Genomic DNA, 12484 nt, shown 5'->3' with positions numbered 1-12484 from the left:
AGTTGGATAAAGATCACAGTGTCACTCCGGTCATTTAAAGATGTCTCATCCCAGTGCTGTAAAAGTGGGAAGGGAGCCCAGGTGATTTAAAGGATTAAAAGACTGGGACCTGAAGGCCCAGGTTTCTACCCTAGACTGTCAGATGAGAGTAGTAACTCTCAGATGGTGGTCTTTGTGGTGGTGGCTAGAGATAGAATCAGTTACTCCTTTGGGCTCAGGGAAAACTTACCCTTCTGTACGACAGAAAAAAAGACAAGCCTTCAAGTTCAGTTTCTAGAACTTGGAATTACAAGACTTGGATTACACTGTCCATTTCCTGTGTAACAGATGTCCTACAGTGTAAAAAATTTTAAACTGATGTTAATGGCACAATTAAGCATAGTTAAAAATGCTCATTTTCACACATTTTTTTGTCTTAAAGGTCTAGAAAAAGAGGCTATATCCTAACATTTGTCTGCTTAGCTGAAAACCGTAAAGAAAATAGGATTTCAGTGATGAGTAAAGTATGGGTTGCTTAGTTGAGAAACAGAGAAATCTGTTGGAACCTGGGACTTTGGGGCTGCATCCAGAGTAGATCCCCTCCAACCACAGCCAGATGCAAACAGATTCTCTCTCCAGTGGAAGATAGCACGTTCTATGTAAGGTAGTTTCCTAGTTGGTTGAAATTGGGTACTTTTTAGAGGGACTAACCTTTTTAATTTGATTTTAATTTTTCTGGGTCTTCAGAAAGCTGGTAAACACGGAACAAACTTACTTTGTGTTAGCTCTCAAGTAATAGGCTCAGTTGGCTTTTATCCCTCCAAGTGCCTTTTCAGGTGAAGTGTCTTAATGTAAAGCAGTGTGAAAAAAAAGAATAAAAGCAGTGTATCCCAACTGCTAATCTGAAAAACAAATAACATTCTTTTCCCTTTCTGCAATTTTTTTCCCTTTCCACAATTTTGGAATTTCTAATTCCAATAAGACATACGAATTACTCCCCCCCACCAAGATTTTATTTATTTGACAGAGAGGGACACAGCAAGAGAGGGAACACAAGCAAGGGGAGTGGGAGAGGGAGAAGCAGGTTTCCTGCTAAGCAGGGAACCAGATGCGGGCTGGATCCCACAACCCTGGGATCATGACCTGAACCAAAGGCAGACGCTTAACAACTAAGCCACCCAGGTGACCCATGAATTTCTTTCTCTCTGTCTCTTTTTTAAAAGATTTATTTATTTATTTTAGAGAGCGAGCGAGTGCGTGGATGAGCCAGGGTGGGGTGAGGGGGCAGAAGGAGAGGGAGAGAGAGAATCCCAAATAGACTCTGCATTGAGTGAAAAGCCCAATGCAGGGCTCGATCCCATGACCCTGAGATGACATGAGCCAAAACCGAAAGTTGGATGCTCAGTCGACTGAGCCACCCCAGTGCCCCGAGTCAACTTTCTTTGTTAGTATAGAGGCCGCATGAGAATAATTGAATCTTTTTTTAGAAAAAGATTTTACTTATTTGAGAGAGGAAGAAAGATAGCGAGAAAAAGCATGAGCAGGGGATGGGGAGAGGTGGAGGGTTGGGAGAGGGAGAAGCAGGGTCCCTGCCCAGCAGGGAGCCCGATGTTCCTTAAAAAAATGTTATGCTTTGCTTTGGCATAGCCTTAAGTTACTAGCATGTCTGTCTAACCCCTGGAGGCCTCTTTTTTTTTTTTTTTTTTTTTAAAGATTTATTTATTTGACAGAGAGAGACAGATCACAAGTAGGCAGAGAGGCAGGCAGAGGGAGGGGAAAGCAGGCTCACCGCTGAGCAGAGAGCCCGATGCGGGGCTCGATCCCAGGACCCTGAGATCATGACCCAAGCCAAAGGCAGAGGCCCAACCCACTGAGCCACCCAGGCGCTCCGTGGAGGCCTCTTTTGAACTTCTGATAGGTCCGGCGTACTGTAGCCTTCTCTCCAGAAAATAGTTCAGCCTTTCTACCAAGGCCTGTCCTCTCAGGGTCTCAGTGAATGCCTTGGGCGAGTCTCCAAGATCATTCTGCTCTGGTGCTCAAACACCTTCCTACTTTGTGCAGACACTGGGACTTGTTCAGTTTGTAGCTTCCTGGTCATTTTTCACCTGCCTTGTGTGTGGAATTTCACTCCTGCTCGCATGGCCTACGAGTCAGTGCATTTCTAGAGCTCTCTGTGTAGCTTCCTCTTTCCTAGCACTCCGCCTCTACCTTCCAGCCCCCTCTGCCTCCTTGAAGTCTGATGATCTTCATTTTCTCAACTTAGCAGGGCTTCTATGTTCAGTTTGGGGTCTCCTTCCCAGTACTTGGTGGCCTGGAAATTGTGTCCAGGCAGGAAATTGGGTGACTGTGTAGCTCACCTTGTTTCTCTCTCTTGGGGCTCACTGTTCTGCACTGCCTGTTGCCCTGCCTGAAATAGTTGTTTTATGGTCTCTGGTTTCTGGCTGTTTGCTGTAAGTGGTTGAGTCTGGCTGGTCCTTGATAGGCAGTCATTGCTCTGGTAGAAACTCCAGGAAATCCAGTGACATTGGCCCATTGAAAATAATTCTCACCAAGTGAATGCAGTTCTCCAAGGCGTGCCTGCCCATGTTAGAAAAACTAAACAGACTTGACATGAATTTCCGAGTGAAGCATGATAGTGCTTCCCCTGTTCGTTATGCCCCTTTCTCACAGACTGAAACTGTTACTGTTACTGTTCTGACGAGAATAATGATTAGAGCTCCCCTGAGGGTAGATGGGCTGAGAGCAGTCCTTGTCACTGCTAATATTGGCAGTGCTCAGTGGGTGACCTTTCCTTTGGGGTGCTCTTGTCCTTCACATCACACGTAGTTTTCCTCTTGGGAATGGCCCCGTTAATGTGCTTTCAGTTCAGGAATCATCTTTTGATTCCATGTGGGAAGTCTGTGCTGAGAGACCACCGAACTTCTGAATCAGTAGGGGATGTGTGGCTTTCAAGGGCCGCCTGTGAAAGAGGATTGCTTGATCTGGGAAACCTGGGAACTGTAAAGGCATGTTTGAAGGAGGCTAATTTGCACAAGGATATGTATGTAGAAGGATGGGTCATACTCCCACCAGTGTGGAATGAAAGAAGCTGTATATTTGGAAGTGGATTGTTGATAGTTGCGAGGGATAGTAGACTCCTGAGTAGACACGAGACTCGGCTGTTGATAACTGAGCCAAGAAGTGACCAGATCAAGGAAACAGTCTGCTGTTTGTTTTTTCTGGTCAGCAATTATTTACTTCAGATGTACTGGTAAAGATCTGGTGCCCTTATTCAGAAATCATGAATATTACCAGCTACAGATGTTTGTTTTCTTTTTGTTGTTGTTTTTAATTACTTTTTGGTTCTTAGAGTGACTAAGACTCACAGATGCTGAATGACTCACAGATGCTGTGGAAACCCATGGTACTCTGTGTAGTGTGCCATGATAGCTTTAAGTTTGTGGCATCCAAATGTTGTTTCTAAATATGTTGAAACTTTTGAAAGCCCAAAGTTCTTTTCTTTTTTTTTTCTTTTTAATTTTAAATGCAACCTGAGAAATATTCCTTGGATCCACTGATGCTTAGAAATTTTAGAAGTTAATGAGCTGAAAAAACAGTGCTCAACCCCACTTAAAGAGAAATGAAACATTGAGGAGGAGGTGTTTTTTTCACCTGTCAAATTGATTGACATTTAAAAATGTACTATAAGTTGGCTAGCTATTAAAAAATAAATAAAAATAAAAATGATAGTATTTAGTGTTGGCAAGGGTGTGACAACATAGGCACTTCTTTGAACTTCCAGGAAAAAAACATATCACCTTTCTGAAAATAAGTTTGGCAGTGTATACTAAAAACTTTTATACTCTTAGACCCTGCAGGTATTGCTTCTAGGGTTTTTTTTTTTTTTTCTTTCTTAAAATTGTTAAAAAGTTAAACAAAAATGTAAGCAGTAAGGTGTTTGTTGCAACTTTATTTCTAATGGTGACATATTAGAATGCCTAACAACAAGAGTGTTTCAGTTGTGCCATTTTTTCATTACAGAGTACCCTGTAACCATTAAAACAGTGTTTATGAAGCATATTTCATTACATGGAAAAATGTACATATTTGAAAATAAACAAAATACCCAATGATAGGTAGCCTCGTGTCAGGTGTTACTAAAAAATGTGTGCAAGAATTGTCAGAAATATGCCAAAATGTTAAAGTAACTGTTTTTAGGTGGTGGTTTTGTAAGAGATTGTTTTCTTCTTTATGTTTTCTCTATTTTCCGAAATTGGAGCAGGAGAGCATTCTAGATATGTGAAAGCGAGTGTGATATTTATATCTGCATTCTGGACTTAGCTAAGACCTTTCTAGACCCTGCACTGGCCCCTCAGATCCCAAGAGTAGGCATGCCTTTCATCTCTCTAAGGCTAGTTTGTTTTACATTTGGGTGAAAAAGTACCTTTTTTTTTTTTTTTTTTAAACAGTGATTTCTCTGCTTACTCTTCAGATAAAAATTTTGATGATGAAGATTCTGTGGATGGTAATAGACCTTCCTCTGCTAGTTCTACATCATCCAAAGCTCCGCCCAGCTCACGGAGAAATGTTGGAATGGGGACCACCCGCCGGCTTGGGTCATCCACTCTGGGATCCAAGTCTTCAGGTAAAACCAACCCCCTGGGGGTGCTGTGGGGGTTGGCTCTGTCCGCATTTAAAACCAGATGAACATGGTGCTTGCCTTCTGTGTCCTTCAGGAGTGAAGTAATTCTGTTGGTAATAAATTTCTGCTTGCTCAGTGTTGCAATGTTTGGTATGGGGGAGCCTGTGGGAGAATATGGCCAATCCAGAGGCGAGCTAGAGCTCGGAGACAGAGCAGGAGTGTGCTGTTAATGGCTTTATTCAGATATGGGGCTCCAGCAATGCCTGAAATTACCATGGGGCCTTTTTTTTTTTTTTTTTTTGCCAACTTAGCTACACTGAGACTGTCCAGAAGTCAGATGGTGTGCCTTCTGTCCTTAAAATGTATTTTGTCCCTATAAGTAGTGCTGTTCTTTATGAGACCAGTATAGATGTTGACCACAATAAATGGTAGAGATGAGCTCCCCAATCTTTGAACATTGATTTACAAAGATGTCCTCCTCTAAATCCTTCTTCTCCCACCCCCCAATTTAGACAGTTTTGAGTTCTTGTTATATACCACTTGCATTTTGCTGTCACATTTTTAAGTTGACATGCAAATTTCTTTTTACTTCAAATTGTATAGCCATTGTTTTGAGACCTGTTCTGATTGTTAACATTGGGCTTTTGAACTTGGCTGGATGTGCTAAATTAGAACTGGGGTAAGGATTGACCTTAGAATCCTGTTTCCTTCTGGTGGTCTTCCTGGCCTTCTGCACTGGCCCTAGACTGTTGGGGTCTTCCTCAGTCAGCTCAGTGTCCCTGCAGTGCCTCTGCCACTAGCTTCCCTGTCAGTGTTAAAGAGCTGTGCTTATGGTTGATAGGGATGTTCACACCACAGAAACGGCAGAAGGAAAAGCTTTGCATTTATTGGTATTCTATCTTTTTAATTTTTTTGATGCTTTAAAAAAATATTTTTGGGGGGGCGCCTCGGTGGCTCAGTGGGTTTAAGCCTCTGCCTTCGGCTCAGGTCATGATCCCAGGGTCCTGGGATTGAGCCCCACATCAGGCTCTCTGCTCAACAGGGAGCCTGCTTCCTTCTCTCTCTCTGCCTACTTGTTATCTCTGTCTGTCAAATAAATAAAATATTTAAAAAAAAAAATATTTTGGGGCCGCTTGGGTAGTTCAGTTGGTTAAGCAACTGCCTTCGGCTCAGGTCATGATCCCAGAGTCCCAGGATCGAGTCCCACATCGGGCTCCCAGCTCCATGGGGAGTCTGCTTCTCCCTCTGACCTTCTTCCCTCTCATTCTCTCACTCACTCTCTCTCAAATAAATAAATAAAATCTTTCAAAAAATATTTTTAAATTGAGTTTAAATCCACAGAACATCAAGTTAATCATTTTAAAGGTAACAGTCCAGTTGCATTTAGTATATTCACAGTGTTGTGCAGCCACCACCTCTGGCTAGTTCCAGAAGGGCTTCTCCACTACCAAAAGGAAGCCCCGGACCCTTTAAACAGTTGCTGCTCCCCATCTCTTCCTTCCCCCAGCCCCTGGCCATCAGCAGTCTGCATTTTTGCCTCTCTGCATTTGCCCCTTCTAGATATTGCATAGAAATGGAGGCGTGTAACACGTAATCTTTTGTCCCTGGCTTCTTTCATTTAGCCTAGCGTTTTGGCAGTTCGTCTGTGTTGAAGCGTGTATTAGTCCTTCACTCCTCTTTATCACTGAAAAACCTTTCTAATCTTTTATTTAAAAAAATTTATTCTTATTCTTGGGAGGCATTAGTTCCACAAACAAGGATTAGAAAATTTCTGTATCATCAGACCACTTTTTTTCCCCCTCCTGCCCCTTACCCATCTCCCTTCCAGAAGTCCCAACTCTAGCTTATGTAGAGAGCTCAGTCCCGTTCTCATCCGTTTTTTCCATTTTGTTTAACAACATAGTCATGAATTTGCTTACTGACTCCTCCTCGTCTGATTCTGGGGCTCACGGACCATGGTTGTCTCTCAGTCCCCTTCCATATGTGGGTACGTGGTGCGGCACATAACCGGAGCAGTGCTCGGGACTGTTCTGCTCAGGGAATCCGTTCTTTTCACAAAAATAAGCACTGAGTACCACATCACAGTGTGACATTACTGTCATCTGTCCACAGCGAGCTTGTGAACTCAGTATGAGGAATCTTCATCAAAAGTGAGGACACACATTTTTTGTTCCCAGAATCATCTTTAAAGCCCTGTGTTGTCCATGGGGACCCCAGACATCAAATAACTTGTCTATGAGGAAACTCCGGAAAAGCAGTCAAACTAATCGTTGTAAAAATCATTAATGAGGGTTACAAGATGACTGTAGACTCCCAGTTTTGAAACCTTTGTTCCGGGGGGTTGAGGGGAAGGTCTGCTAAAATGTCATATGATTTTCATGTGTGAAGTGGAGTTCATGTTAGACAAAGAAAAAACTCTCCTAAATGATAGCAATCAACTTTCAAGTATACAGAGCATCTTATAACACCTTTATGAGTGAAAGTTGCTTCTGATGTGCAAGTGAAAAATTGAGTTATGCATTCAAGGAAATGAATATGTTTTGAGACTAATAAAAAGTTGAAGTGAGACTGTTAAATTCTTCAGAACTTATTTGAATGTTTCACAAATTTGGCATGCTAGATGCCTAACCAATAACATAACCAAATTCATTCCCCGAAAAATTAAATTCTTTGTTATATATCTGTTTATTAGCAACCTTTCAAAAGATTCAGGCACGACTACAATATAAACCATCTATATCCTTTAAAAGCTAAATGTCCTCCTTAACAAGTAGTCTCTCTAAGTGACTCTAACTAACGTACATAGTATTGTAGGATTACTGCATTTCATCTTGATATTAAAAGTAATATTTGTTAGTTCCACAGGACTCTTAATTTTTTTTTTTTTTTTTTTAAAGATTTTATTTATTTATTTGACAGAGAGATCACAAGCAGGCAGAGAGGCAGGCAGAGAGAGAGGAGGAAGCAGGCTCCCTGCTGAGCAGAGAGCCTGATGCGGGGCTCGATCCCAGGACTCTGAGATCATGACCTGAGCCGAAGGCAGCGGCTTAACCCACTGAGCCACCCAGGCGCCCCAGGACTCTTAATTTTTATTAAGCCTTTCGAAAGATAGTTACAAATCTCCCAAAAGGTAATGGTGATTGTGTATGTTCAGACCAGCCCTCTGCACATTGTTCATGTTTTAAAAATGAATCTTTTTCATAGCTGCAAAAGAAGGAGCTGGTGCTGTCGATGAAGAGGACTTTATTAAGGCATTTGATGATGTACCTGTCGTGCAGGTGAGTGAGGATAGTATTTGAGTTTGATTAAAAGCAGATAAGACTGGCTCTTTGAATTCCATTTTCAAGTAGGTGTTATGTGAAGTCCCTTCCTATGTGAGTAATTTTACCTCTCAGGACTACAGGAGATCTGCCGTTGCACAGTAGAAAAATTGGTGCCTTTTATAGCTGAAATGAAGAGCAAAAGTCAAGACTCAGTGTGATCTTTCAGTAAGAGCTGGAGAGAGGTTTCTTTCTTGCTCTAGTAATAATTTTGTGGATTAGGTCACCTAAATGTGGGGGGAGGGACCAACAATGATTAGATTAGGTGTGAGAACAGAGAAGCATGTTTATTTAGGGCCTTTATTTTTTTAAGACAAGTTGTAAATTTCAAGGAACTGGGTGTCTAAAAAGCTATAAAGAATGGATTAATAAAAGCTCAAGTTTATGCCATCCTGATGCTTCACTTAAGTACCTAACAGACAAAGCAGAGATTGCTTGTAAGGTTGGGGTTCACACATTTTAACTGCTGTGTGCCTCAGTGTCATCTGTTGTTGCCTGGGGGCTAATAACACTTTCCCTCGGCCTACATGGAATGTGGTGCTCTGTATTCCTGTAGCACTAATGTCCGTGTGATCACTTGCTACCCGCTCCTGGGTTGCCATGTGTATGTAAATCAGGTAACTGGCATTGTAGGCTCAGGTTCATCCTTAAGTCCTTGGCCTCCCCAGCTTGCATCCTTCTTGTCTGATTATTCCCCTACCTATCTTATTAGTAAGATGTGAGTGCAAATGAGAGAGTAGACTTGAAGAGATTTATAAATAATACTAAGAGTAAGAAATGATCTGAGTATCACTGATCGTTCCCCAGCTGACTTCTTTCTTTTCTGTACATGAAGTTGTCTGTTGAGTTTATAGTAGAACTGTGTTTGAAGCATGGTTATCCACACTTGGCATCAATCTAGTGGGTATATATTCACAATGGGAAAGACACTCATTCTAAGACAAATCTGGCTAGATGTTATAAGACCTTCTGATAAAGTGACATTTTTTTTTTAAACTTTACTTGCTAAAGCTCTTGACTTCGTGTAATTAAAAACTAATCTTTGTTTATTCTGTAAATTTTCTTACATTGGTTGTAAATTAATTTTGCTTACAGATTTATTCCAGCCGAGACCTTGAGGAATCCATAAACAAGATTAGGGAAATATTATCTGATGACAAGCATGATTGGGAGCAAAGAGTAAATGCTGTAAGCCATTGACTTCATGTGATTACATTTTCACTGGATTTATTTAAATGTTCTAAATAATTATGCAATTGGGATATAGCTCTGATGAATTTTAAATATAAATTACCATATTTACACTTAACCCTTTTAGTAGAGTACCTCACTTCTATTTCTGTTTCAAAAGCATGCCAACCTATGCCGTTATGTAAGTCCTGTACTTTTAATAAAGACCTAACGTGGAGCCTGTGGAGACAGCCTCCACTCTTGTCTTAGTCAACATTTAATTGTAATTGTTAGCCAGTAAATTGACTTTTCTTAGTGGCATTTTCAGTGTGTGTCCCTCTCATCCATCCTTTCTTCATATCACTTGCTGGAAAGTTCTGTCCCTTCTATTTAAAAAAGTAGATTAATGAAAAGTGGGGTGAACATTAAAATGAGGGTGTGTCTTATCTGAGGAAAGCTGTTTTCCAGTGGTCGGCTGGCAGGAAGTGAGGCAATAAAATTACAGCTGTATTCCACTCAAACTCAGACTAGCCTTTCAGGAATGCCGCAGTGGAGGACACTGTACAAATGATGACAGGATGGCTTCCTCCTTTGACTCCTTAAACAAATGGCAGTTAGAGTCAGTTGTTGGGGAAGATAAGCTTTAGGGGAGGAGTTAAAATGAAGGCTTTTGTTGTTTTATCATTAGCACAGAGCCTATAAAGACACGATAATGTTTTCAGTTAAAAAATACATTTTGCAAAATTTTAAGGTACTGCATATAAAAATAATCCGTTCTTTTTGTGATATGTAGATTTATGCAGTATGGTAGCTGATACTGAATTGGCTCAGTTCTTCTGGAGAACTTCTGATATCAATGAACTTTGATTTTGATCGCTCATATTTGATGGCTTCTGTTGTTTTGTATATACTGTTTGAAGAATTGCTTTGTGTGTCTCTGAATTTTCTCTGTCCCATCAGCTAAAAAAGATAAGATCTTTACTTTTGGCTGGTGCTGCTGAGTATGATAACTTCTTTCAACATTTGCGTCTTTTGGATGGAGCCTTTAAACTCTCTGCTAAGGACCTGCGGTCTCAGGTAGTGCGGGAGGCTTGTATCACCTTGGGGTAAGGACTACCATGCTTGATTCTCACACATTCTAAATTAGCCTCGTTGCAGCGCTTCTGGGATGGTCTGTGGCAAATGCCCAGCAGGTCTCTCTAATGTGCTTTCTGACCTGTCCCATTTATGCTGCTGTTGGTACTTTTATACTGTTACAGTGTTTCCTGCCCAATGACAGAAAGTGTGACAGAGTTTCAGTGTTACTCCGTGACTTAGCTCTGAAGCCTCCATTTTAAACTTGGAGCAGTTATTACTAATAATACAGAAAAAAGAAATTTTACAAACTTCTGTTTCTTAGCTTTTCCTTGATTGTGCTGTCTGGATATAGCAGGATTATCAGAATTTTTCTTTGTTTCTAGAAGAGCACTGTAGCTATGAAGTTAAAGCCAAGGCATATGCTCCAGTAGAATTTTACCCTAGCGAAACCTGTTACTAGCGTTTGAAGCTGGAGCTTCTGTGTTAGAAAGTGTGTCCGAACAGCAAAGCAGCAACAGGAAGCAGATGCTGCTGCTGTTAAGTGTCAGATGTGGAAGCATATATATTATGTGCTAAAGGCTTTTAATGGGGCAAAAGGAAGAAAAGGGTGGGGGGGGGGTCTTTCATATTTATATTTTATTAGTATATGATCAATTTGTCTTTTGCTATTTTAAGATTAATGTGTTGGGAATGATTTATTTAAAAAATAAAAGCCACAAACTCTTGGGGCAGTGGCTCTTTGCCAAGTCTACAGTGTGCACATTGGAAATATTTTGAAAGTATCTGACTCAGATCTTTGCTTTTTGTCTCTCAATAACTTTAAATGAAAGCCCTGTGATGTTAAGAGGCTTATATGCTTCAGTGTTTGCAAGAAATACAACTACAGTACAGTTTTCATTTCTCATTGTAGGCATCTGTCATCAGTTCTGGGAAATAAGTTTGACCATGGAGCTGAAGCCATTATGCCAACTATCTTTAATTTAATTCCAAATAGTGCCAAAATTATGGCCACTTCTGGTGTTGTAGCTGTTAGGTTAATCATTCGGGTAAGTATATTTGGGGGCCATACATAGAGTAAGCAAGTAGTAAACACGGGTGGTTGATAAGCCATATTAGAGGCACTTTTCATTAGCATGATTATAAGTAGTTGGAATCATGTTGTGGATACAAATCAGCCTCTCCCTCTCCTTAATTAGATCCTGTATGAGCCTTTTACATTCCATAATGTGAATTATGGATATGGTGTATGCTTACTGAGGTGTTGATCATTTACTCGTCATTGACTTTAAACATTTGAACATCTGTATCTGCTTCGGTTTATACCCAGTTCTTTAGGTCTCCAGATTGTACTCCTTAATTCCCAGTCATTCCATTTTAGGTATTTGTGCTTGTGGCTTTGTTATTCACCTAAAGTTATTATTTAATTAATTGTGTTTAAGCTGATGAACAAAAGATTGCTTTCAGTGTTCTAAACACTCATTTATTTAAGTTTAAATAATTATCCAAGTAATTTATGTACAAGTTTTCAGTAGAACTTAATAGTTCACAAGAGCTTAAAATGAATATGCCCCACATGACCTTCTCCCCATCTTCAAGTCTCTTTTGCCCAGAGGCAGCCCTTGAAACTGGGACTTGATGATGCTAAAATCTTTCTGGAATATTTCTGGTTATTGTGGGTCACTTACTTGTATTATTTTTAGTCCCTATTATTTGCACTGCTTACTTGAAATATTAAATCCAAAGCCGTTGTTGGACATTCCCATTGAAACTGTATCAAAACACATCGGTCTGCAGATTCCTTTTGAACTCCCTTAGATCTCTACTGCCAGATAATTTAGACTTCACACCAATGGTTTGTTCTGTTGTTAGGGCTATTTATATATCATTGGGTGGTCTGTTGAGGTTCTGTAAATGTTGTCATGGCCTTTGGCAACATCCAGTGAAATTCTTCTTCCGTTTTAAGCTCAGTGAAATTCTAATCTAAATACATGTGCTTTAGGTAGTTTAATAAGGAAGTGTGGTGGTTGTCTTAGTTTTATTTTATTTTTGTATTTCCAAGTGTTCACCTCTGGTTTTGTTCTTTTCTGCAGCACACACACATCCCTAGGCTAATACCTGTCATAACAAGCAACTGTACCTCTAAGTCTGTCGCAGTTAGAAGGTAAATTTTTAAACAGCTTCCTCATTATTTTTGAATGGTTTAAAAACCAAAACAAATTCCAAATTTGCCTCCGTGGAAACATTCGTGTTTGAAATGTTAAAATTATTTAAGATCATTGTAATAAATGCCTTTGGATTGAAGGATCATGTTCTGAAT

General features: G+C 40.3%; 1 protein-coding gene across 3 annotated transcripts in view; it reads left to right on the top strand.

Annotated features, from left to right (window-relative positions):
• Nucleotides 1-12484, top strand: part of LOC111146794 (CLIP-associating protein 1) — a 264703-nt gene that overhangs the window by 138700 nt on the left and 113519 nt on the right. For all 3 annotated transcript variants that reach the window (XM_022502657.1, XM_022502594.1, XM_022502516.1), the window contains exons 9-14: nt 4451-4603; nt 7805-7878; nt 9016-9108; nt 10051-10196; nt 11078-11213; nt 12258-12328. In XM_022502657.1, coding sequence (XP_022358365.1) covers nt 4451-4603; nt 7805-7878; nt 9016-9108; nt 10051-10196; nt 11078-11213; nt 12258-12328 — 673 coding nt within the window. The remainder of the gene's footprint in view (nt 1-4450; nt 4604-7804; nt 7879-9015; nt 9109-10050; nt 10197-11077; nt 11214-12257; nt 12329-12484) is intronic.

The sequence above is a fragment of the Enhydra lutris genome, unplaced genomic scaffold (genome assembly GCF_002288905.1).
Source record: "Enhydra lutris kenyoni isolate GAN:26980312 unplaced genomic scaffold, ASM228890v2 scaffoldscaffold1, whole genome shotgun sequence".
NCBI lineage: Eukaryota > Metazoa > Chordata > Mammalia > Carnivora > Mustelidae > Enhydra > Enhydra lutris.
Note: the sequence above shows the minus strand (reverse complement) of the source record. Positions and strands in the feature narration are given on the sequence as shown.